Source organism: Cimex lectularius, unplaced genomic scaffold, assembly GCF_000648675.2.
Source record: "Cimex lectularius strain Harlan isolate CLEC.00 unplaced genomic scaffold, Clec_2.1 scaffold327, whole genome shotgun sequence".
Taxonomy (NCBI): Eukaryota; Metazoa; Arthropoda; class Insecta; order Hemiptera; family Cimicidae; genus Cimex; species Cimex lectularius.
Window position 1 is genome coordinate 150,307 of NW_019392865.1, and position 21,302 is coordinate 171,608.

At 32.4% G+C, this 21,302-nt stretch overlaps 3 protein-coding genes across 6 annotated transcripts in view; 2 read left to right on the forward strand and 1 right to left on the reverse strand.

Moving 5' to 3' along the window:
• Positions 1–118: 118 nt before the first annotated feature.
• On the forward strand, positions 119–9,382 carry LOC106670242 (androgen-dependent TFPI-regulating protein-like). Its single transcript, XM_014400392.2, has 5 exons — positions 119–403; positions 6,169–6,315; positions 8,247–8,464; positions 8,535–8,686; positions 9,137–9,382. The coding sequence occupies exons 1-5, from the start codon at positions 230–232 to the stop codon at positions 9,178–9,180; spliced, it is 735 nt and encodes a 244-aa protein (XP_014255878.1). The 5' UTR covers positions 119–229; the 3' UTR covers positions 9,181–9,382.
• A 1,051-nt stretch (positions 9,383–10,433) lies between these two features.
• On the forward strand, positions 10,434–12,079 carry LOC106670294 (androgen-dependent TFPI-regulating protein-like). Its single transcript, XM_014400484.2, has 5 exons — positions 10,434–10,904; positions 10,990–11,139; positions 11,200–11,417; positions 11,476–11,627; positions 11,950–12,079. Exons 1-5 carry the CDS (start codon positions 10,722–10,724, stop codon positions 11,985–11,987), a joined length of 741 nt encoding a protein of 246 aa, XP_014255970.1. The 5' UTR covers positions 10,434–10,721; the 3' UTR covers positions 11,988–12,079.
• A 1,061-nt stretch (positions 12,080–13,140) lies between these two features.
• The window catches only part of LOC106670297 (lactoperoxidase-like), a 91,258-nt gene continuing 83,096 nt past the window's right edge, over positions 13,141–21,302 (reverse strand). For 3 of the 4 annotated variants that reach the window (XM_014400487.2, XM_024228857.1, XM_024228858.1), the window contains 10 exons: positions 18,120–18,344; positions 17,810–17,937; positions 17,635–17,748; positions 17,446–17,578; positions 17,264–17,391; positions 14,825–15,027; positions 14,595–14,764; positions 13,938–14,046; positions 13,782–13,869; positions 13,141–13,713 (listed from right to left, as the gene is read on the reverse strand). In XM_014400487.2, coding sequence (XP_014255973.1) covers positions 13,204–13,713; positions 13,782–13,869; positions 13,938–14,046; positions 14,595–14,764; positions 14,825–15,027; positions 17,264–17,391; positions 17,446–17,578; positions 17,635–17,748; positions 17,810–17,937; positions 18,120–18,344 — 1,808 coding nt within the window. In that variant the 3' untranslated portion in view covers positions 13,141–13,203. The remainder of the gene's footprint in view (positions 13,714–13,781; positions 13,870–13,937; positions 14,047–14,594; positions 14,765–14,824; positions 15,028–17,263; positions 17,392–17,445; positions 17,579–17,634; positions 17,749–17,809; positions 17,938–18,119; positions 18,345–21,302) is intronic. The other variant, XM_014400488.2, reaches the window with a different exon arrangement.

Below are 21,302 nucleotides of genomic sequence, written 5' to 3' on the forward strand. Positions count from 1 at the left end.
TTTAATTGCTCATTAACCCTGAGATAAAACCCTGTCTGGAGGGATTGTAATGATTAGGTTTTAGACAGAAAAAAGTAACAAATCACTAATCATTGAGATTAGATAATATATATCTATTTATATTATTAGTTTTTATGGACAATAGGCAGTCCAATCAAGGGGTTGATTTATAAGATGGCCAGCTTTGTAGACCAGTTTCTAGTAAGAAGTGCGAGTACCAAGCAGCACTATGAATTCCGACAGTATGAAATGTGCTGCACATGCAACAGTCTCCATAGTTTACGCCGTTGCTGCAGGATACGCTTTATATTTGGGCGTTGAAATGCCTAAAGAATTTTACAAAAATGAAATTTTCCGTGTAGGAAGAGATTACTTCTGGTACCTGTTGTGTACTTGGCTTGGGGTAGGTTTGAACATTTTTTTTTTCAAAAATTTCAAATTTTTGACTTTCCTTGTTGAACAATACTATTTCTGATATTTATTGAAAGAATAATTTTTTAGCATAATTTATTAAGGTACAAACTTGACTATTAAAGTTCAATCATCATTTTGTTATACCTTGACATATTTTCAATTTTTTTTTTTTTTTTTAATAAAATCTTATTCCTTGTGTAGAGATTAGTGACCATTAATCGATAGTTATTCAGATATCGTGAGATGCGTGACCCGCCACATCTCATGATATCTGAATAACTTATTCCTTGTGTTATGATTTAGTTTTGGTAATCAGTATTAACAAATTATTATTTTTTATTAAGTGTAAATATTACAATAATACAAAAGTGGTTTAAAAAATATTTCAATATAAGGACACTACAAAAAATATTGGTTATGAAAATGTATGATAGATGATTCTGTGAAGTTCATAAAGGAAAATGTACATTAAAGTGAACATTTGGGGACCATGGTGGCTGAGTGATTACAGCGTACGACTCGTATTTGATATGTTAATGGTTCTGGGGTCAAATCGAAGTATAGCCCATGGCCTTTTAATGTATTATTGTATGAAAGACGTATTGAATAGTCGTTTGACCCTTTGTCCACATCGCTCAACGGGTAGTTGAACGTTAAGCCCTCCTTTATAATAGGAATTATTTTAATTTTATTTTAAATTGAACATTTAGTAATAATAAATTACTTTTATTTAAAATTACATCTTTATGTTTTCAACTTTGCATTTTTGATAATTACTTAATGACCACTAACTTGGCATTGAAGTCTCTTAATAGATATACAAAATGGTAAAGTTTGTTCATAATATTTATAACAAAAAACTTTTGAGGCGCATAATTGATCATTTTATTCACTTCCAATGAATTCGTTATAAATTATCATCAATTAATCCATTTATGTTTAGTGGTATAATTGATCATATTAATTATTCCATTTCAATTAATCAAGTGTCAAGCGGACCACGACCTAATATAATAAAATAAAAAGTAAATTAATTATTTCAATTAATTTTTTTATGTAAGGTCTTCATTGAGATAAAAAGCTAGTGTTATGAGCAGGATTTTTTTTTTTTTTTTTTTTTGGCGTTATGATCTTTGCAGATTAGCCATGGTGACAATTCTTTTATGTGTGTTCAAATTGGGGGGGTTATCGTGAAAAAAGGGCCAGAGGAGAGGGGGATCGAACCCACGACTGTGGCATGAGAGTCTCTCTTGCTAACCACTCGGCTACCGCGGTCCCCCAAGGCCGGGGGTTCGAATCCTGCTCGCGGCACTAACTTTTTCATCTCAACCAAGACCTTATATAAAAATGATAATAAATTGAAATTATCATCTATGTTGAATGCCCTATTAATTATTAGGAATTCATCATACCATACTAATATTGTTTCTCATATAAAAATAAAAGATGTTCTAAGTTATTTTATTCTGACATTGTACTTCTTGGCATTTACTATTTCGTGTATTTTGTAGTGGAATTATTTTTGAAAAGTTTGAAAAAAGAGGTTAGGGCACCTAACCCATATTTGCCATGCAAGCGGTGGTCCATGGCTTTTTAATTAGTACATAGTATAAAGCCTCATACCTACAAATAGTTTTTTTGTGATGTTTGGAACTGCTGTTTCCAGTTATTAAGTTATCTGTTGTGTATTCATTATTCAAGCACCATGCTGATGTAGGCTGACTCTTGACCTCTTTTGATCTTCAATATTTTAGAATATTACAACAATAATGTTTAAAAAAATTAATCAGATGAGTTACAAAATATGTTATGTATAAATTATTATTTTGTGTTTACATCATTGGCCGAGAGGTTAGGGCACCTAACCCATATTTGCCATGCTAGCGGTGGTCCATGGCTTTTTAATTAATACATAGTATAAAAAATGTATTGTAAAGTGGTTTGACCCCCTGTGACACCCAACGGGACTTAAGCCCTCCCATATAATAGGAATTACTTTACTTTATTAAATTATTACATTTAGTAGATATTTATGGCCATTTTTTGATATATATTTAATTGCCAAACTGGCATGTAATTTAAAGCTTAAGGTAATTCAAGTCAGTCAATTTTTTTATTTTTCTAATTGAAATTGAAAGTTCAAGTAAATAAATATTCACACCAAACTAAAAAATACTTTTAGTCCAGTAATAACAATAATCAAAAATATTAGATAATTTAGATATTTATGTTATTTTTATTGATTTGCCTTGAGACACTGTACAGACAAGAGGTGTTTACATCGGTTCTGAATTTTACATCATTGTATGTGGTTTGATGTGAAAATTTGTGGGTTTTTACATAAATGTATATATTAGTAATGAAATTTGACAATTAATGATAGAAAAATTAAATATTGCAGTCAGTATGCTTCCAGCTAAAAAAGATCTCAATAAATGAATTATTACCAAAAAGGCAATGCCTCTCTGAAAGAAGAAAAGAAACAAGTAAATAATTGTGAAAATTAAGGCAAGAACAATAATATCGGGTTGTCCGGAAAATAATGCAGGATTTTAAGTTTTCATTAAAAAAAATCTATATAAAATATTCTGTTTACGTTTACAGGATTACTCATTTGTATGAATGTCAACACTTATTAATCCTCTTCCAAATGATATTGTTTGTTTACCTCTGTAGCATTCCGCTACTTGGAAATAATTCAGTCGTCCTTATAATGTCAAAGCGAGAATTTCGTACGATTTTCTTTTACGAGTTTAAACTCGGCCGAAGCGGAGCCCAAACGGCTAGAAACATTAACCAAGTCTGGGGCGAGGGTTGTGTTAATGAGTGCACTGTGCAAAGGTGGTTTAAAAAATTTCGGGAGGGAGATTTCAGCCTTGAAGATGAAGAAGGTCGTGGAAGGCCTTCCTCTCTTAATGATGATGTTCTGCGATCAGTGGTGGAAGAAAACCCCAAAACAACTGTTCGAGAACTTGCAGAGCAACTCAAAGTCAGTAAAACGACCGTCGCTGACCACCTCAAGGCGATTGGAAAAGTGAAAAAACTCGAAAATTGGGTTCCACACTCATTAAACGATCGCCAAAAAAATCAGCGCTTTGATGTTTGTGCATCACTTCTTTGTCGAAACAAAAATGACCCATTTCTGGCCAGAATTGTTACATGTGACGAAAAGTGGATTCTCTACGATAACACTAGACGTTCTGGACAGTGGCTCGACAAAGGAGAAGCTCCAATACATTTTCCAAAGCCCCCAACTCATCAAAAAAAGGTAATGGTTACGGTATGGTGGGCTTCATTTGGTTTAATACACTACAGCTTCTTAAATCCTGGCGAAACCATCAATGCTGAATCATACTGTAACCAAATTAATACCATGCATCAGAAATTGGCAGTAATGAAGCCCTCTTTGGTCAATCGGAAAGGGCCCATTTTGTTGCATGACAACGCTCGACCACATGTGTCACGTGTAACGTCACAAAAATTATTGGAGCTTGGCTATGAAACTTTGCCTCACCCACCCTACTCTCCGGACCTCTCGCCTACTGACTACCATTTTTTTAGACACCTGGACCACTACTTACAACACATAATATTCAAAAATCAAACGGAACTGGAAAATGCATTTATTGACTTTATCAATTCTAAAAATTCTGAATTCTACTCAGACGGAATTAATAAGTTACCAACACGTTGGGAGAAATGTATTGAGTTTGATTAAAGAACATTGCTTTAAAGTAACTAGTTTCTTTTTTTTTGTTTAATACCAAAATCCTGCATTATTTTCCGGACAACCCAATACTTTCACACTATTCTCATTTTAAAATCGTCGTGCTGAGATTTGAAGCCAGAACCGCTAGCTAGCATGGCAAGTACAAATTGGTCACCCTAACCACTCGGACACCGTGGCCCAATAATCACCTACATACATTATATAAAATCGGTCCTAAAACTTGACTGCAGAGGAATTAATTAAACCTTAATTAATTGTGCTATAGAAGAATATTAGAATGGAATTAAACAAAAAATGACAAATAGCTACTGGTCGGTTAAAAGAAGCAGAGGTGTTAATTATGCAAATAAAATCAAATATTGCAGCAATTAGTATTGTATATTATACTTTCCTGGTTTGGAAAATATTAATTAATTTAAAAAAATATCTTCTATTCACTTGATAAAACAGTTACCACAGTCCCCTTGTAAAATATGTATAATTATGACTTAAAAAAGATGAACATGAGTAAGGATAAAAGGTATATGCAACAAAGTTAAATTAATTAAAGATTCTTTAAAATTAAACTGTCAGCAAACTTTTTTTTTAAATTAAACAGAGTAATGCACAATTTCATCACATATACAAAGAAGTTAAGATTGTATTTGCAGATTGTCATTTTATCTTAAAAACGGGGCCAATTTTTTCTTGCAACCTGAAACTTCGCTGTTTTTTATATTTTATTAAATTACTTAATCACAGCCAGGAAAGAACAACACATGCAATAGCTAGAAATTACAAAATGTTTTGGTTTATAAACTAGCTGCAGCTGGTGAGAAGATACAATGTACATCCAGATGCATGCTCCAGTTTTAAATGAACGAGTCAACCTAAATTGCTATTGAGTGTAATTGTGCGGACCAAAGAAAAAATTAGAAGGGCTAATGAATAGTTCAAACTTTCATGAATTGTACAAACATTTATATTATAAAGTCAGTTACATGAATCAAATTTTGACATCAGAATATAAAGAGATTATTTTCAAATTTTAAGGAGGTGCTGAATCTCAATTATAAACCGTGTCTATAAATGTTCTTTATACAAATAAATAAAGCAGAAAACACCTTCCATTTTCTATCAGTGTCCCATACTGAGCATCACAGATAGCTCTTCTTTAAAAATTATTTTTCAGTTGATATTTTTTTCATTATTTAATGGTAATAATTAGAAGGATTTAGTTCTCTTTACAAAAGCATCTTTATTATATAGAAATATGTTAGTAAAAGAATTTAATTATTAGTCTATTATTTTATTATGGACATTATTTTATTACGTTATTATTTGTTAAGAAAACAGAGTACAATTTTATATTTTATAGTGTGTAATTTTCTTTTTATATATATTTTAATTATGATTGTAAATGAAAATAAACATAATTTAATTCAATTGTTTGCCACTTCATAAACAATAATATCAAACAATATTTTATGTAATTGTGGTAAATGCAAGGGGAGAAATGAATTAATAAAGGAATTGGACTATTAACAGGTCAAAATTAGGTTAAAAAAATTTACTAATATTGAAAATATATACTTAATGTAGTTATTTTTCCTTGATTGCTGAAAAAATTGAGTTCTATTTATTACCACCATTGTTAATAATATTTATTCAATATGTTAAAAATTTAGATGTACAAATTTTCCAAAAATTTATTTATTCATTTTTTAAATGGCCTTATGACACGCTTATCAGCCAGACTATATTTACATTTGCTGTTTCATCATATATAATTTTTTGGCGGAAGGGAAGCATGAAAAAAGAGAGGAGGGTGGGAGTGGGAATGGAGCCTATGACTGCCATGGGCCCTCTGTGTAATAATAATAAAATATAATTCTATTTTATAACTACTTCATTTTTTTTTTTTAATTATTCTTACCTTTACAATAGCAGGTCAAGGTTCATATCTCTCATGAAAATGTTCTCTAGTTTTAATATTCTTCCAATGAAACTTATTTCTATTATGTCGTATTTTTTTTGTTTCATAGATGATTCACCATTTTTACTTTGGAATTTATTCTGCGATAGACATTATAGAAAGGGTTCCACCTACAAAATCCCTTGTAAAGTTGGTGAATAACTTACACTCTCTTGGAAGTTTCATCTTATTCAGCGTAGTTTTCCCATTTGCAGTCGTAAGTTGACAACTCACTTTTATTAAGTTATATTAAATATTTAAAAAATTAAAAGTTATATTATATTAAAAACTTATATTGAAATCTTACAAGACAATTTAACAGTCACAATGATAGATATACTACTACTAGATATACTTTATTTACAATGAAAGAAATTTAGAGTTAAAAATAAAAAACAGTATTATTATGGCATTGTATTAACACCGTCAGCCAGAGTTCGGAGTGCATTACTATTCCAAGAATATACATAATTACATAATCATAAGAAAAGGAGAATTTACAATATCAACTTCAGAGGTTACAATTATTTACAGGATTTTCAAATTACAAGATTGAAATGCAATAAACTTTGAAAATAATAATAATGACACTTCAAAGAACAAGGATTCCAACTCTCAAAGGGTCCCCCACCGGCAAACAGAATTCGCATTTAGAAGCCCACAAAGTAGAAATTATGTATTACCTGCGAGAGCAAAAAAGGAAACAAAATAAGACGAACAGAATATTAATTCCCTACATTCCAATATATTCATATCTGTAAAACCAGGCTTTACGAGCAGAATCAACAAGACCTCGGCATCCGAGCCATTCAGAAGGGCTATAAGCTCTTCCCTCGTCAGAAAACCCGTACCCACATACAGATACCTTAATTCGTTAAGGACCGAGCATCTAGCAAAAAAATGAAATGCATCCTCACGATCACCTGAGTTGCATAGAGAAACTGCAGTGGCAGGACTATCCCCCAACCCAAGGCCTGAAATTCAGGAACAACAACTCCCCTCGAATTTTAAACCACCAGTGAAAAAAAGAGAACGGAGCATCATTTGCTGGAGCAGAAAAAACATGGCAAGGTATTAGGGAATGATTCAACTCCTTGTAGAGTTGGAATCTATTCGAATCCAAGGCACGAGAAATACAACTCTCCCGATGACGAGCCCCCATAATATGAAGAAAATTGGAAAACATTTCAGACCACGCTGTAGAATTATCCAAAGAGAACCGAGCCACATTATACCTCTCCGCAAGAGAATTCCAGGATTTGAACCAGGATATGTTACCCTTAATAACTTCAAGTGATGTGATTTTTGCCAGGCGAGAATCAGGAGCTTGAAGCTATTTCAAAATAAACTTAAAATGTAACACAATTAATTAAGGTTTTTAGTTGAGATAAAAAAGTCAATGGCATCGCAGGATTCGAACCCACGACCTTCGGCTAGATATGCCGCTGCTCTACCACTTGAGCTATCGTGACCTCGATCCACTCAGACACCAACTTCCCATCTCAACCCCACCTTTTGAGTTTTCCCTCTTTTTTGCCATTTTTCAGGGTTGACACCAAAATGGCAGATACTCATCTACAACATTCGGATATACTTTCTCTCTGTCCCATAAGAATATTGTCCAAAATAAGGTTGGTGTCCAAGGTGGTCTGCCAAGGTTGGTGTCCAAGTGGATCAAGGTCACGATAGCTCAAATGGTAGAGCAGTGGTGTATCTAGCCGAAGATCGTGGGTTCGAATACTGCTCGTTCCATTGACTTTTTAATCTCAACTAAAAACCTTAATTAATTGTAATATATTAATTGGTCAAGCGGACCACGAAATTAGTGAATTTAAAATGTAACCTTAAAGAATAAACAAACAACAGTTCTATGCCAGTCTCAATGTACAACATATAAAACAGTCACTACTGTTGACATAGGAAATAAAAAGTATGCATTTTGTATACTAATAATAAACCATAAATTCATAAAAGTGACATATTTAAAAGGTATGCTCGCTGGTAGCATAATTTCAAATTATTATGTAGCACACGTAATGTAAATTTTGTTTTAATGAAATCATTAATGCAACACTTCATTGTTTTAGTCTATCTGTTTGTGTAATTCATCTTTTTTACTTACTTTTTACATATCAGTTATTTTTTCAGATGGTCTCTATCTTATTTTGGACAATATTCTTATGGGACAGAGAGAAAGTATATCCGAATGTTGTAGATGAGTATCTGCCATTTTGGCTCAATCACTTTATGCACACGTATCCTCTGCCTCTGGCAATTTTTTATATGGCGACAACCAACCAAAAACTGCCATCAAAAACTAACACCTTTTTAGGTCTACTAGTGTTCATGGCAGTATATTTAATCTTGTAATTATTAATATTTTTTTAAAATATTTTTTAACAGATTTTAACCATTGCTTGTTTGCTCTTTGTTAAGTTTAATTAAACATCGACTTATGACTGGACAATGGTTGTACTTCGTCTTCAATTCCTCAACACCAACACAGACAGTATTGCTGATGGCATTCAGCCTGCTGGGACCTTTTGTCTTTCATTTTGTGGGATATAAACTTCAAATAGTATTAAATGGTAAATCTCATCTTTGAAAAACTTACATTCTTTTCATTATGAATTGAAGTCTAGCATGGGATGACTTGGTCTTTGCCTTTCCCTTGTTTTTTTCTTCCTTTGCCAAATCCAGATATTGCGATAGTGGCCTAACAATTATGTTTATTAACAACAACTTAACAAAGTCTTTCTTGACTATCCAAAAGTCGTACAATCAGGAGTGTCATTTACATTTCAGCTATTTTAGTATAAATTACCAAACATTTGATTCAACTGAAAGATTACATTCAATTTTCAGTTGTTGTTTTAACCCTGAATGAAGTAAGAAATTTCTATTGTACAAATAATATTTTAAAAAATTGTTTTACAAGAAAAGGTAAAAGGCCTGTTCAATTTTGTTCTCCTTGATGTTTCAGTGAAATTATATTATATGCACAAAAATAATATTTATTCTATTTTTTGTTTTTACAGATGCTACAAATAGCTACTTAAAAAAAGACACTAAGGTCCAGTAAAAAAAGACTGCTGAACGAACTAGCGACTGTAGAAATAGAAATTTTTAATATTTTTATATAAAATGTATATTGAAGGAAATATTTATGTATTTTATTTTTAAGGAAAGCAGCATTAAGAAGCTGTATTTTTTCAAATTTTGTTACCATACCTGCATGCTTTCAGAGTTTTGTTCACAAAATAAAAAATTGAACAATTTTCTAACATGTTGTTTTAATTTCAACCTTCTACAACAAAAACCATTTTCCCCCTCTGGCTTTATCCCACATCTAGTCACGGTGATTTTACCTCGAAAGAAGGAGCTGAGCCCACCCACCAAAGCAAGTGACACAGCAATTATTTTTTAACCAATTTTACCAATGATCTTTTTTAATGAAGTGTCCGTGTGGCTTGGGTAAAATACACTATAATCTTTTTTCTTTTAAATGCCCAAATTTTGAGTATACATATGATACGGTTTCTTCTAGTTTCAACAAGATGGGCCCAACTCTGAATCCTAATTATTAGGCACAGAGCCCCCCCCCCCCCAGGAAGTCTTGGTTCGACCTGAATAAAAACCGATTAGATGCCTTTTTATAATAAAATTTAATTCAATTTTTTGAAACAATTTATTAATTAAACAAGAAAAGAATAACAAGTGACGAAAAATAATAATTTAGATAGTGCTCAAGAATTTTTATCATCTATTACCTTTAATGTATTATGAAGTTTACTAACTGAATTTAATTTTAAAAAATAATCATTTAGATAGAGCTCAAGTATTATTTTTACCTTTATTGCCTTTTCACTATTTTAATTATATACATATTTATTTATTCATAAAAATTTGGGACTGTATTAGCCAAGTTATGGCATCCCACCCCTGTATTTGATATGGTAGCAGTTCTGGGTTTGAATCCCTTGAAATTTTATTTGAGAATCATTTGGGGGGGGGGGGAAGACGTATTGTAAAGTTACTTTAATGTTCATAAAAAGTTAAAATTTAATGTATTAAAAGTTAAAAAAAATGTATTTAAAAAATCCATGTAGTTCATTAACCTTTGCAACAACCTGCCTAAAACAAGAGTATTATTGAAACAGGTTTACATAACTTTGAGTAGAGCAATTAGAGAATAAAAAACAAGTAAATTATGACAATAATAAGTTTTATTTTTCCAAATTGAGGAATTAGTTAAAAATATATAAATGTTTTGAAAATTGAAAGGATAATCCTGTCTAAATTCCCTTTGAGATTTTATAAACCATCCTACGAAATAATCTAAGTTTGGAATAGGAAAGATAAGACAGGTAGATAGTTTCTTTAGAGAACTACACATTACAAAAAAAATAATAATTCTGATAAATCTGAGCTTTGTTGATAAGATAGAATATGTTATTTAGACACATACTCATCGAGTGAATTTAATTGTAATATAACAAGATAATCTTACAGTTGAGATAAAGTGTACTAGAGCTATTAAGTAAACAGTCTGTGTTGGGAAATCGAAGAACTAAGAAGTATAGTGTTGTTTATAACTGTCGAGTGATATTTTATTCAGGGAAAATGGACATTAAGTTATTTAATAGATGTCTTCACACTTCTGTTTCTGTGGTCAACATCATAACAATGATTAGCGGATTATTTCTATTGGCTTCTGCAACGATGACAAAAGCTCATTTATTTGAAAATCAATTTTTACTACATTGTTGGAACTGCCGAGGGCTATATCTCAGTTTATGGGTGACGGTAAATTGATTTAAAATTTAAATGTATTTAACAAGCACAGTAAAATTGTAGTTTTTCCTAAAAGTTGATTTTTATTTGTTTTCAGGTAGTTCAACACATTTATTTTGGAATATGTTCCGCACTTGATATTATTGATGTTTACTCTCAAAAGACACAGTTATTACTTAAGCTTCAAGATTATATGAATCGTATTGCAAGTTATCTTCTCTTCACAATCGTTTTCCCTTTTTCATGGGTAAGTATTAATTTTTTTTCATTCGTGAATTTGATTAAAATATAAATTTATTGCTTTCAGTCTGTATTCCTACTTTTTTGGTCGGTTTACTTCTGGGATAGAAACCTGATTTACCCACCCATTGTCGAGGAATTGTTCCCCCCGTGGATAAACCACGTGATGCACACTTTACCCGTTCCTCTTTCTGTGATATACATGATGACATCAAACTCAAAAGGGCCCTCGAAAATATCATCTCTCTCAGGGCTTGTGGCATTCCTTGCCGTATACTCTTATGTGTAAGTTAAACGGATAAATCAAGTTAATAACTGTAAATTAAATCAATTTCTGCTGTAGATTTTTTAGCTATTACAATAACGAAGGAAAGTGGATCTACAAAGCTCTCGATATGATGACCCCAACTCAGCTCGGATGGGTTTTTGCATTTGCAGCTCTAGGTCCTGTCTGCTTCCTGTTTCTTGGATATAAACTAAATGAAACTATGGACTGTAAGTGTCTTTTTTTATTGATAATAATAAGTTGGAAAACAAGTTAATCTTTTGCATGTGTGTGCCTGATGTTATTTTGATGATTGTTGTAAAGAATTTTTTTTTTCTTTCTAACAATTTGACAGTTGGTTTTTTGTAAACTTAAATTCTTACTCATTCTAGATAAAACGAATGGAAAAATAATAAAAGTATTGTCAATATAATTTTCCATTGGTCAAAGTCCAATAGATGATGAAATTCTCATTAATTTTTATTCAGTAGATAATAACTTATGTAATAATAACTTATGTCCGCTTTTAATTTAATTTAATTTTGATTGCAGATTGTAAAAGACATTCGTCCTTGGTAATGTTTTCTTGAATCTATAGATCTACCCGCAAGTAAGTCGTTAGAAAAAATTCCAATTTCTGAGTGCGCTTTAAACTTATACAAACATCTCAAGAGTTGTGTCATAAAAAGCACAATTTTATTTTTTAGTCATGTAGTGTAATATGTAGCATACATGGGGATTGAATTAATAAGTAATATTATGACACCATTTCTCCAAATCAAAACAAATTATCATTCAAAAGATAGCCGAGTGCACATGCACTTAATTTTTTGTTTTGTTTTTTTAATGTTTTCTTAAACCCATACATCTACCTGAAAGTAAGTCATTAGAAAAAATTCAAATTTCCCAGTGCGCTTCAAACTTGTACAAACGTCTCAAGAGTTGTGTCATAAAAAGCACTATTTTGTTTGTTAGTCATATAGATTAATTTTTAGGGTACACGGGCATTGAATGAATAGGTAATATTATGACCCCCATTTCTCCTAATCAAAACAAATTATCATTCGAGAGATAGCCGAGTGCACATGTACTTAATGTCCGTACTCAATGAATTGAACGGTAGATATGATGGACCTATTAATCAAATCAAGTGTGTGTTAAAAAATTTTTTAAAAAAACTTTGATTTTTTATTTCCCACTGAATGCTGCGATATTTTATACAATTTATGTAATGTTGTAAATAAATTATTTATTATTTTTTCAATTTGTTTAAATTTGTTTAATTCCCTAGTTCTTAAAATTGATATTTTATTTTTTTCTTTAGAAGAGCACTGACATTTAGAAATTACTTTTATCAAACTTGACATTGAGCAAATTTAGTAATTGCACTTTTATTATTTGTGCAGTTGTAAATCACAAATAAACAATTTACAAAACTTCTGATCCTCAGACAATGATTTAATTTACAAAATAAACATATACTGTTCAAGATTTTCTTTTTTGAAACAGTACAAATTACAAATAAAATGGTATTCGTATATGTATAATAAGGAGAAATAAAAAAACTAAACAAATAAAATAATTGTTATTAAATAATTTACAGTTTTTACAAATTAAATGTTAAAATATATTTACAGTATTTAAAAAATATAGGATAATGCTTGTTCAATATTTATAAAACACTTCTTTATTTTTTAATGCTTAAACCATGATTTTTAAATCATGAAACAGAATAAATAAATAAATAGTCGGCCAATATTATATTTACAGTATTTTCAATTTGTAATTTTTTACAGCAGTTTTAATTTATTCCAACTTGACAGCCCTTTCAGGATAATGATCTATGTTATTTGCAACTCCGTAAGTGTCTGTCAGGTGGAGTATTGCATGCGATTTGTTTCTCTTGTCATATATTAGATTGAACACCACCTGGTCAAAGCCCGGTGGTTTTGAAAACTCCACCTTGGAAGGTGTAGTGTGCACCACTTCATGTGAACTTTTTGTCGGATCGATGTAGGGGTCTTTGGACGATTCGACGTACAAGTCTATTGTAGGGTGAAACGGTTCTTCTATGGTGACGTGCGACCCCTTCGTGGGCTGGACGTAAGGATCTTTCGGCAACGTGTAAGATTCTTTTGGCGGTGAGTAAGGATCTTTCGGCGGTGCATAAGGATCTTTTGGTGGTGAGTAAGGTCCTTTCGGTGGTGCATAAGGATCTTTTGGCAATGTGTAAGAATCTTTTGGTGGTGAGTAAGGATCTTTTGGTGGTGGGTAAGTTTCATACGGTGCCAGAAAAACATCTAAAGATGCCGGTAGCTAATAAAAGATATAAATCATACATCTATTCGTGACTAAGAAAATAAATAGGGTTTTGAAGTGATTACCTTTTCATCTTCAAAATTTGAAGAGTCTTTCCATAATGAGAGGTCAATGTCTGGTATTTCCTGACTTTTACAAGATACCCTTGGATTGCTTGAAAAATAGAAAAAGAACAAACAAAGTTAATATCAGACTTTTTATCAAGTCATTGTGACACTCACTCTTCAAAATGGGGAAGAAGCAAAGCCTTTCTTTGTATCGTTTGGATGTTATCTCCTGTATTGCAGAACAAACGAGATAGAGTGTATTTTTTAATCTCCCTCAGTTGACCTGAAATGGGCAAGTTATTGTTTTCAGTTAATTTAGCATTAATTATATCTCTTGGTAATTCAGGGATGAACGTTATTTTTTTATATTTCAATTAATTAAGGTTTTTAGTTGAGAAAAAAAAAGTGGGGTTGAGATGGGAAGTTAGTGGCTGAGTGGATCAAAGCCACGATAGCTCAGGTGGTAGAGTAGCGGCGTATCTAGCCGAAGGTCGTGGGCTCGAATCCCGCTCGTGACACTGACTTTTTTTATCTCAACTAAAAACCTTAATTAGTTGAAAATATTAATTGGTCAAGCTGACCACGAAAACTAGTGAATTTAATAAGTTATTTTTATATTGCAAGTATTCAACCATAATCAGTAATATAAAAATGGGATAAATCCATCATTATTTTTTCAAATAATTAATCTATACTTTAAATATTTTCTCATTTTTATGTTTGTTTGACTGCATGTTCTATCCAACACTGAATACCACAAAAATCATCTAATAAATGCATAAAACTTGTGCATTTGCAAAATACCTGTGCAAAAGATGTTTTATTACTAACCTTTTGTAAAGGAATTCTGAAAGCCTTGATTTTCATACCAGAACCTGTCACCGATTTTCAGCCTTTTGAAAGTCATCGCAATAATGCAGGAAAAGACTGGGCCGACGATGCTGTCAGGAGATTTAAGTTCTGATACTCCTGCTGACCATAGATCAACATCATCTGGATGGCTATGAAAGCGCGAAAAAAAAAAAATTAGAAATGCATTTATTACATTATTACGTATCTACCTGTAAAGATTCAAATAATGTTTGACAGTGGTATTGGGTAAATGGTTCCACATGTCATCCCAGGTTTTCATGTCATCGAGACCGCAGAGTTTACGATACGCCATGTAACCTGGAATTCCGTGCTCCCTTGCCCTGGCAATGTTAATAGCTGCCAAATCCCTACCGAAATGCTTGGTTGGCTCTTCAAACAGATGATTCGTAACCTAAAAATATGAATTTAAGATTACACATAAACACTAGTTGCTATTTATAAAAGATATTCATTGTTTGTGTTGTTAAGAAATTAATTTAGCACTGTGGACAATAATAATACTTTGATCCTCATTTTTTATATAATTTTTTATCTTTTTACGGGTAAAAAAAAAAAAACAGTAAGGAGAAAAAAATATATACAATACAATGCTTATAACTAACTCAACATTAATAAAGAATAAAACCTATACCATAAATTAATGAAAAGACAATAAAATCCTTGTAAATAAAACAACATAAAGATTTAATTAAACACCCTGCCTATATAATTATAATGACCAGGAATTGTAAAAAAATATATAAAAATAATTAAGGTTTTCAGTTGAGATAAAAAAGTCAATGGCACGAGCGGGATTCGAACCCACGACCTTCGGCTAGATACACCGCTACACTACCACCTGAGCTATCGTGACTTCGATCCACTCGGACACTAACTTACCATCTCAACCCAACCTTTAGAATTTTCCCTTCTTTTCGCCATTTTTCAAATATCGTGTAATCGGATTGGATTCTGGTGTGGATGGAGGGTGGATCGAGGTCACGATAGCTCAAGTGGTAGAGCAGCAGCGTATCAAGCCGAAGATCGTGGGTTCGAATCTTGCTCGTGCCATTGACTTTTTTATCTCGACTGAAAACCTTAATTAATTGTAAGATATTAATTGGTCAAGCGGACCACGAAACTAGTGAATATAAAAATAATATAATAAAGCATTATAACTACATACATAGAACATGTTTAGCTTCTTTTTTTATTAAATAAAATTATTATGATTTAAGTAATTGATGTTTTAATGAGGAAACAGAAGTATTAAATAAATCAACAGCATTCCATATGTTGTTACATTCTATCATAATGTGATGCATCGAGGAGTGTAGTGAAAAATCTGTTCATTTTATATTCAGTGAAAATATTTTCTTATTTCTGAGCTAGCAAGGAGGTACATAAAATTGGAGTTGCCAAGGATTTCAGGGGAATCTGTACAATTATTAAGTAATTTGGAAATAAAAATAGTCTCAAAATACTTTCTTCTACAGCCAAGATCAGAAATATAGAAGTAAGATTTAATGGGAGCATGAGAGGATTTATCATTGTGATGGTTTAATTTGAAATCTAATGTAGGAAGGAATTTATTTTGAACATTTTGAAGAACATTGTAGTAGTGTGGATTCCAGATGATTGAGGCATATTCAAGAAAAGGTCGAACAATCAATTATATAGATGGACAGCGCAAGAGGATTTTTGAACTGATACTAGGTACTTTGGCTGATGAAGCCAAGCATTTTAAAGAAGCGATTTTTGATTTCTTGTAAATGTAGCTTAATGGTAAGATTACTATCAAAGATGAAGCCAAGATCGCTAATACAAGTTACTATGGTTAACCAGCTGTGATTAATATTATAAGAATGGAAAATAGAAGATTTTTTAAGAAAAAGTGATAGTAAAACATTTAGAATTATTTAAGAATAGTTGTTAGTTTGACAGTCAGAAAGATTAATGAGAGCGTTTGTAAATTAATGCAATCTAAGGTAGAATAAATTCTTGTATATATTTTAGGTCATCAGCGAATAGAAAAAACCTGGTATCTGATAGAGCAATGTGAATTTCATTAATGAAAAGGAAAAAGAGAAAAGAACCAAGATGGGAGCCTTGTGGCACACCAGAAAATGGAAGAGGTCTAAAAGACTTGATTTTAACTATTTGAGTGTGTTCAGATAAATAACTGTGCTGCCAAAGCTGTAGATTTCGCTTCTAGCTTTGAAATAAGTATTTTATGAGCAATTTTGTCGAAGGCCTTGGAAAAATCGACGTATACAGAATCTACCTGACAACTGTCGGCTATAGTGTGCATAGCAGAAGACTATTTTGTGGAATTTATATAACACTAAAAGTTTTTAATATTTGATTGAATTGAGTTTTCATATTAGGTAAATAATAATTTTCAATTAATTAAGGCTTTGGTTGAGATAAAAAAGTTAATAATAATTGTAACAAACTTGATCAGGATTTACATTTAGCTCTAAGACTAGAATTTTTGGTAATAAGCGCTATTACATCTTTGTTTATAAAGTGAATGTTACAACTTTTTTTGTTTGATAAAATTAATTAAGTTCTAGGTTGAGAGCATTTTGTAAATTCATGCAATCTATATTTGTAAACTATGTTTTACATGATACTAATTATTATACCTCAGATGTTATGGAATTATCCATGGCTTGTGATACTTGACTGAGCATGCCCAAAGTATAGGCATCCACCATCCCAGGATGGTACAGATCAAAAGGCTGTTGCAGCATTTCACTCAACTTTCTTTCACCTATATAAGCAATAATTATATTTATCGTCTATATCGACTCAGTTAGAAAATTACCAATTAGCGCATGAGTTGAACTTCTTTTCTCGATCGTAGATGGTAGAAGTGAATGGCCGAATCTGAACGCTGCTGCACCAAATGCAGCCGGGATAGTGGCATCGACATTCAGATCATAATCAGTTGAATATCCCTGATTGAATTAAAACAGTTATTGTTAAACAATAATATTGCGATAAAAGTTTCTACCTCCTTTTGAAGATTAAGCCCGTACTGTTCCATCACTCTTTCACCAAGAAGGACGGGAAGGAATTCATTATAGGTTATGTGTTGTATGAGTGCTGCTAAGATGTGCCTCGTTTCCTGAAAATGTGTGAATGAAGATCTATTAGTACATCCTTTTTTAATAGGTTGCTGAGAGTACCTGATAAATAGTCTCATCATCCCAGTACGGGTTAATTTTGGCTAATTCAGTTGCAATTCGATTATGTTCTCGAACAGTCAATGTGTGGAGGACTCCTAGCGCAAGTTGCTCATTTACTCGACTATCACCTTGTTAAAAAAAATTGCTAATTTTACTTTTTAATATAAATTCCTCCTCACAAACTTTTAAAATGATCCAAGTAATGAAATTTTCCAATATAAAAATATAAAACTGTTACTTTCATGTGTTTTTATGTATTATTTTTGGAAGAAAAAACCAGGTTTAATAGTGTATTTATTGAAAAAGAAACCTGCAAGGAAGCAATAAATATCTGGCGAGTAGCGAATGCACCCATCATCAGGTTGTTTGGTCTTCAAAGGTAGAAGTGGTTTGAGTCCCAGATGAGCAAATTTGGGCAGGGTTTTCATCAAGCCTGACTGAAGGACTCGGAGAGAATCGGCAGTCCTGAAGTTTGAACCATACATGAAGTTGGCATCGATATAAGACGTCAGCATATTTATCTGCGTCCTGCTCCCTAAAGACATTTTTAAAAACCTCATCATCAAGAAAGCAAATTGTTTATTTTTGTACATATAATATTTATCTTCTATACATTACAAGGAAATAATGCAATGAAAATGATAACAATATTTAATGAGTTATTTACAATATGCAATGAGTTGAATTTACAAATGACATAGATCATGTGTCACGAGGAGGAATTAACAACCATTACTACCCCAACTAAACATGAAGATTAATCCACAGTTAGTAAGTTGCGAGGCCTACTTTTTTTCAATTATCTGGTTGGATTATAAGGGTGGTTTCTATTGGATGAGGATTGGGCAACTCATTTAGGTTGAGAGGAGTGTTTATTATAGAAAGCTGAAAATATTTTGTTTTTATTTTTATGTTATTTTATATATTTATTTTTTTATGTGGGAAGGATTTTGAGGTCATTGTGAAGGGTGATGTTGGGGACGTAGTAAGGGATGTTGACTTAGGACTTTAGATTGGAAGGTTTAGCAGTGCCCTAAAGTTCTAGTCCATACGTCCAGGTTGGTTTTACTATTGTCTTCTAAAATGTCAGTTTGTTTTTTGTTGAAACATTCAATTTGTGTGACGGTAGTCTGTAGAATAGTTCTAAAGGTTGGTTTAGTGCCTGTCGTTTTAGTTGTTGGTTCAAGGTTAGTCTTGAGTATAGATAGAATCCAAGGTAGTGTACGCTGTTTATTTTTAGGATGAGAAATATTGTATGATGGGGTTCGCTTCAAAGTGAGATATGTGGGTGCTTATGGTTTTATTGAGATTTATACACTAGTTTTTGCTCCATTTGGTTATTTGCAGGGCACATACATGGAGGTCCGAAGCAGATGTGGGATCAAGATGAGGGAATAGCACAGCTGTCATCGACAAGGGATGCAAGGATGGTGGAGAGTGAAGTTGGGATATTTGCGATATAAAGAGGTAAAAATACTAGTCCAAGTACGCTGCCCTGAGGTACACCCGCTCCCAGAGGACAATTGTTGGAGTAGGCTGATCCTTGGCAGACTCTGAAGAATCATTTGGTTACATAGAGGGTATTTGGAAGGACGGACTTTAGTTTGTACAGGAGGCTTTCATGGTCAAATGCTATACAACAGTTAATCCTTAATAACAAAAGACACCAAACAATGCAGACAACAAATGCCACAGTGATTCAGGTCTAGAGATAAGACAATAAGGGAATGTGCCTGATCAAAATTCGTAGCGGGAACATGCGGACCTGAATCAAGGATGATGAAAAAACAGTTAAAGTGAAACATAAAGTTTTATGTTTCACTTGATTGAAGTAAAAATGATGAAAATGTGAAAAAAACGGCGTTGTTTATATGCAAACCAGCATAACCGATCTGTCGTTCCGGCCCACTTGAGATTCAACTTGTTATCCCGCCGCGATTAAACATTTTGGGAAAGTATTTCCTCTTAACATTAAGCAATTAATGTATCAAATATTGTTAAAATTAATCAATAGCTAATTTTAAGTTTTAATTTTTAAGAATTATATTTTTAGTAGTATTAATAGTTTACAATTTTACAGTCACATATGTGTAATGTACAATTCTTTTTTAAGCCAAATTAAACATTTTGTAAATTTTGAATGAAAGATTATGCGAGAAAGAGGCATTTCTGTGAATTTAAACTGAATAAATGCAAAGGGTTGAAAATAAAACGATGATTCACGGCGTAATGTAGGACCAGAACAGATCTGTCCTTTTAAAACAATACACAGAAAAACAAAATGCTCTTGTGATTAATTTAAATTAAAGTTTAAGTTTTAATTATTGAAAAAAAAACACACGGATATAGATGAAATAGCAAAACATAAACGGCCATTTTAAATTAAAAAAAGATTCATGGCAACAGTTTGATCGAGTTCTCTTAAGAACATCAAACCGTACAGAATTATATAAAACCTCTTCAGAAAAAAAAAAATTAGCGGAAAATTGAGTCTAAACTGGCCTTGCGCAACGAAAAAACCGCTGAATCATCCAACGATAAACTTCCCTATCATGTAGAAATCGGTTAAAAGTTAAAACGAAAAACGTACCGGTCAGGAGGCTTTCCACAAACAGACGGAAATTATGAAAAGGTAACATAGTCAATAATAATATGAAATCGGGTGCAAAACCCGATCGTTGGCTGTTCATTTCATTTTAAATGTGCTTTGATAGCTATCTTGTTATCCAATATGATAGTTATGTTATTGCTTTTTACCCTTCGTTCAGTTTGAACTGAATACATCTCTCAGCAATCGCACGAACTTCAGCCTGGAAGACACTGGTGTATTTTAAAATTTAGTTCCAAATCCATTATATTTTCCGATTGACCAAATAACTTCTTTCAATTAATTAATCTTTTTATGTAAGGTATTGGTTGAAGTGAAAAAGCTAGTGTCACGAGCGGGATTCGAACCTACGAGCTTCGGCTCAATACGCCGCTGCTCTAACTGGGAATTCGAATCTAATCTCCGTGGCCACTTCTATGTCGCCGAAAATCGAATGCTGATTACACAACATTTGGAAAATGGCAAAAAAATGGATAATTCGAAACGTAGGTTAGGTAGGTTGAGATGGGGAGTTGGTGTCCGAGTGGAGAGCAGCGGCGTATTGAACCGAAGGTCGTGGGTTCGAATCCCGCTCGTGACACTAGCGTTTTAATTCCAACCAACACCTTACATAAAAAGATTAATTAATTGAAACAATTAATTTTCAAAGTTTGCTCTATTTTTCAACTGTCGATTGTGGTTTGTAACATAAAAAAAGCTTGTAGCTTGAGAGCGGTTGTAAATACGGCGGTAAGTGCTTTCTCATTTCAGGAGTAAAAATTGTGTACAACAGCTGAGCTAGTATTGACCCTTGTGGCACACCTGCAAAAACTTTATATCAGAAGACTCTGATCCCTGTTTTACTGCGAAAATTCTCTCCTTGGGGTATGATCGTACAACCAAATA

What these genes read in the sequence shown, in the direction of transcription:
- LOC106670242 (XM_014400392.2), top strand. Translation starts at nt 230, where the DNA reads ATGAATTCCGACAGTATGAAATGTGCTGCACATGCAACAGTCTCCATA. An exon ending in TGTTGTGTACTTGGCTTGGG is followed by an intron (nt 404 to 6,168) that starts GTAGGTTTGAAC and finishes TTTGTTTCATAG; the next exon opens with ATGATTCACCATTTTTACTT. An exon ending in TAGTTTTCCCATTTGCAGTC is followed by an intron (nt 6,316 to 8,246) that starts GTAAGTTGACAA and finishes TTATTTTTTCAG; the next exon opens with ATGGTCTCTATCTTATTTTG.
- LOC106670294 (XM_014400484.2), top strand. Translation starts at nt 10,722, where the DNA reads ATGGACATTAAGTTATTTAATAGATGTCTTCACACTTCTGTTTCTGTG. An exon ending in TCGTTTTCCCTTTTTCATGG is followed by an intron (nt 11,140 to 11,199) that starts GTAAGTATTAAT and finishes TATTGCTTTCAG; the next exon opens with TCTGTATTCCTACTTTTTTG. An exon ending in ACTAAATGAAACTATGGACT is followed by an intron (nt 11,628 to 11,949) that starts GTAAGTGTCTTT and finishes TTTTGATTGCAG; the next exon opens with ATTGTAAAAGACATTCGTCC.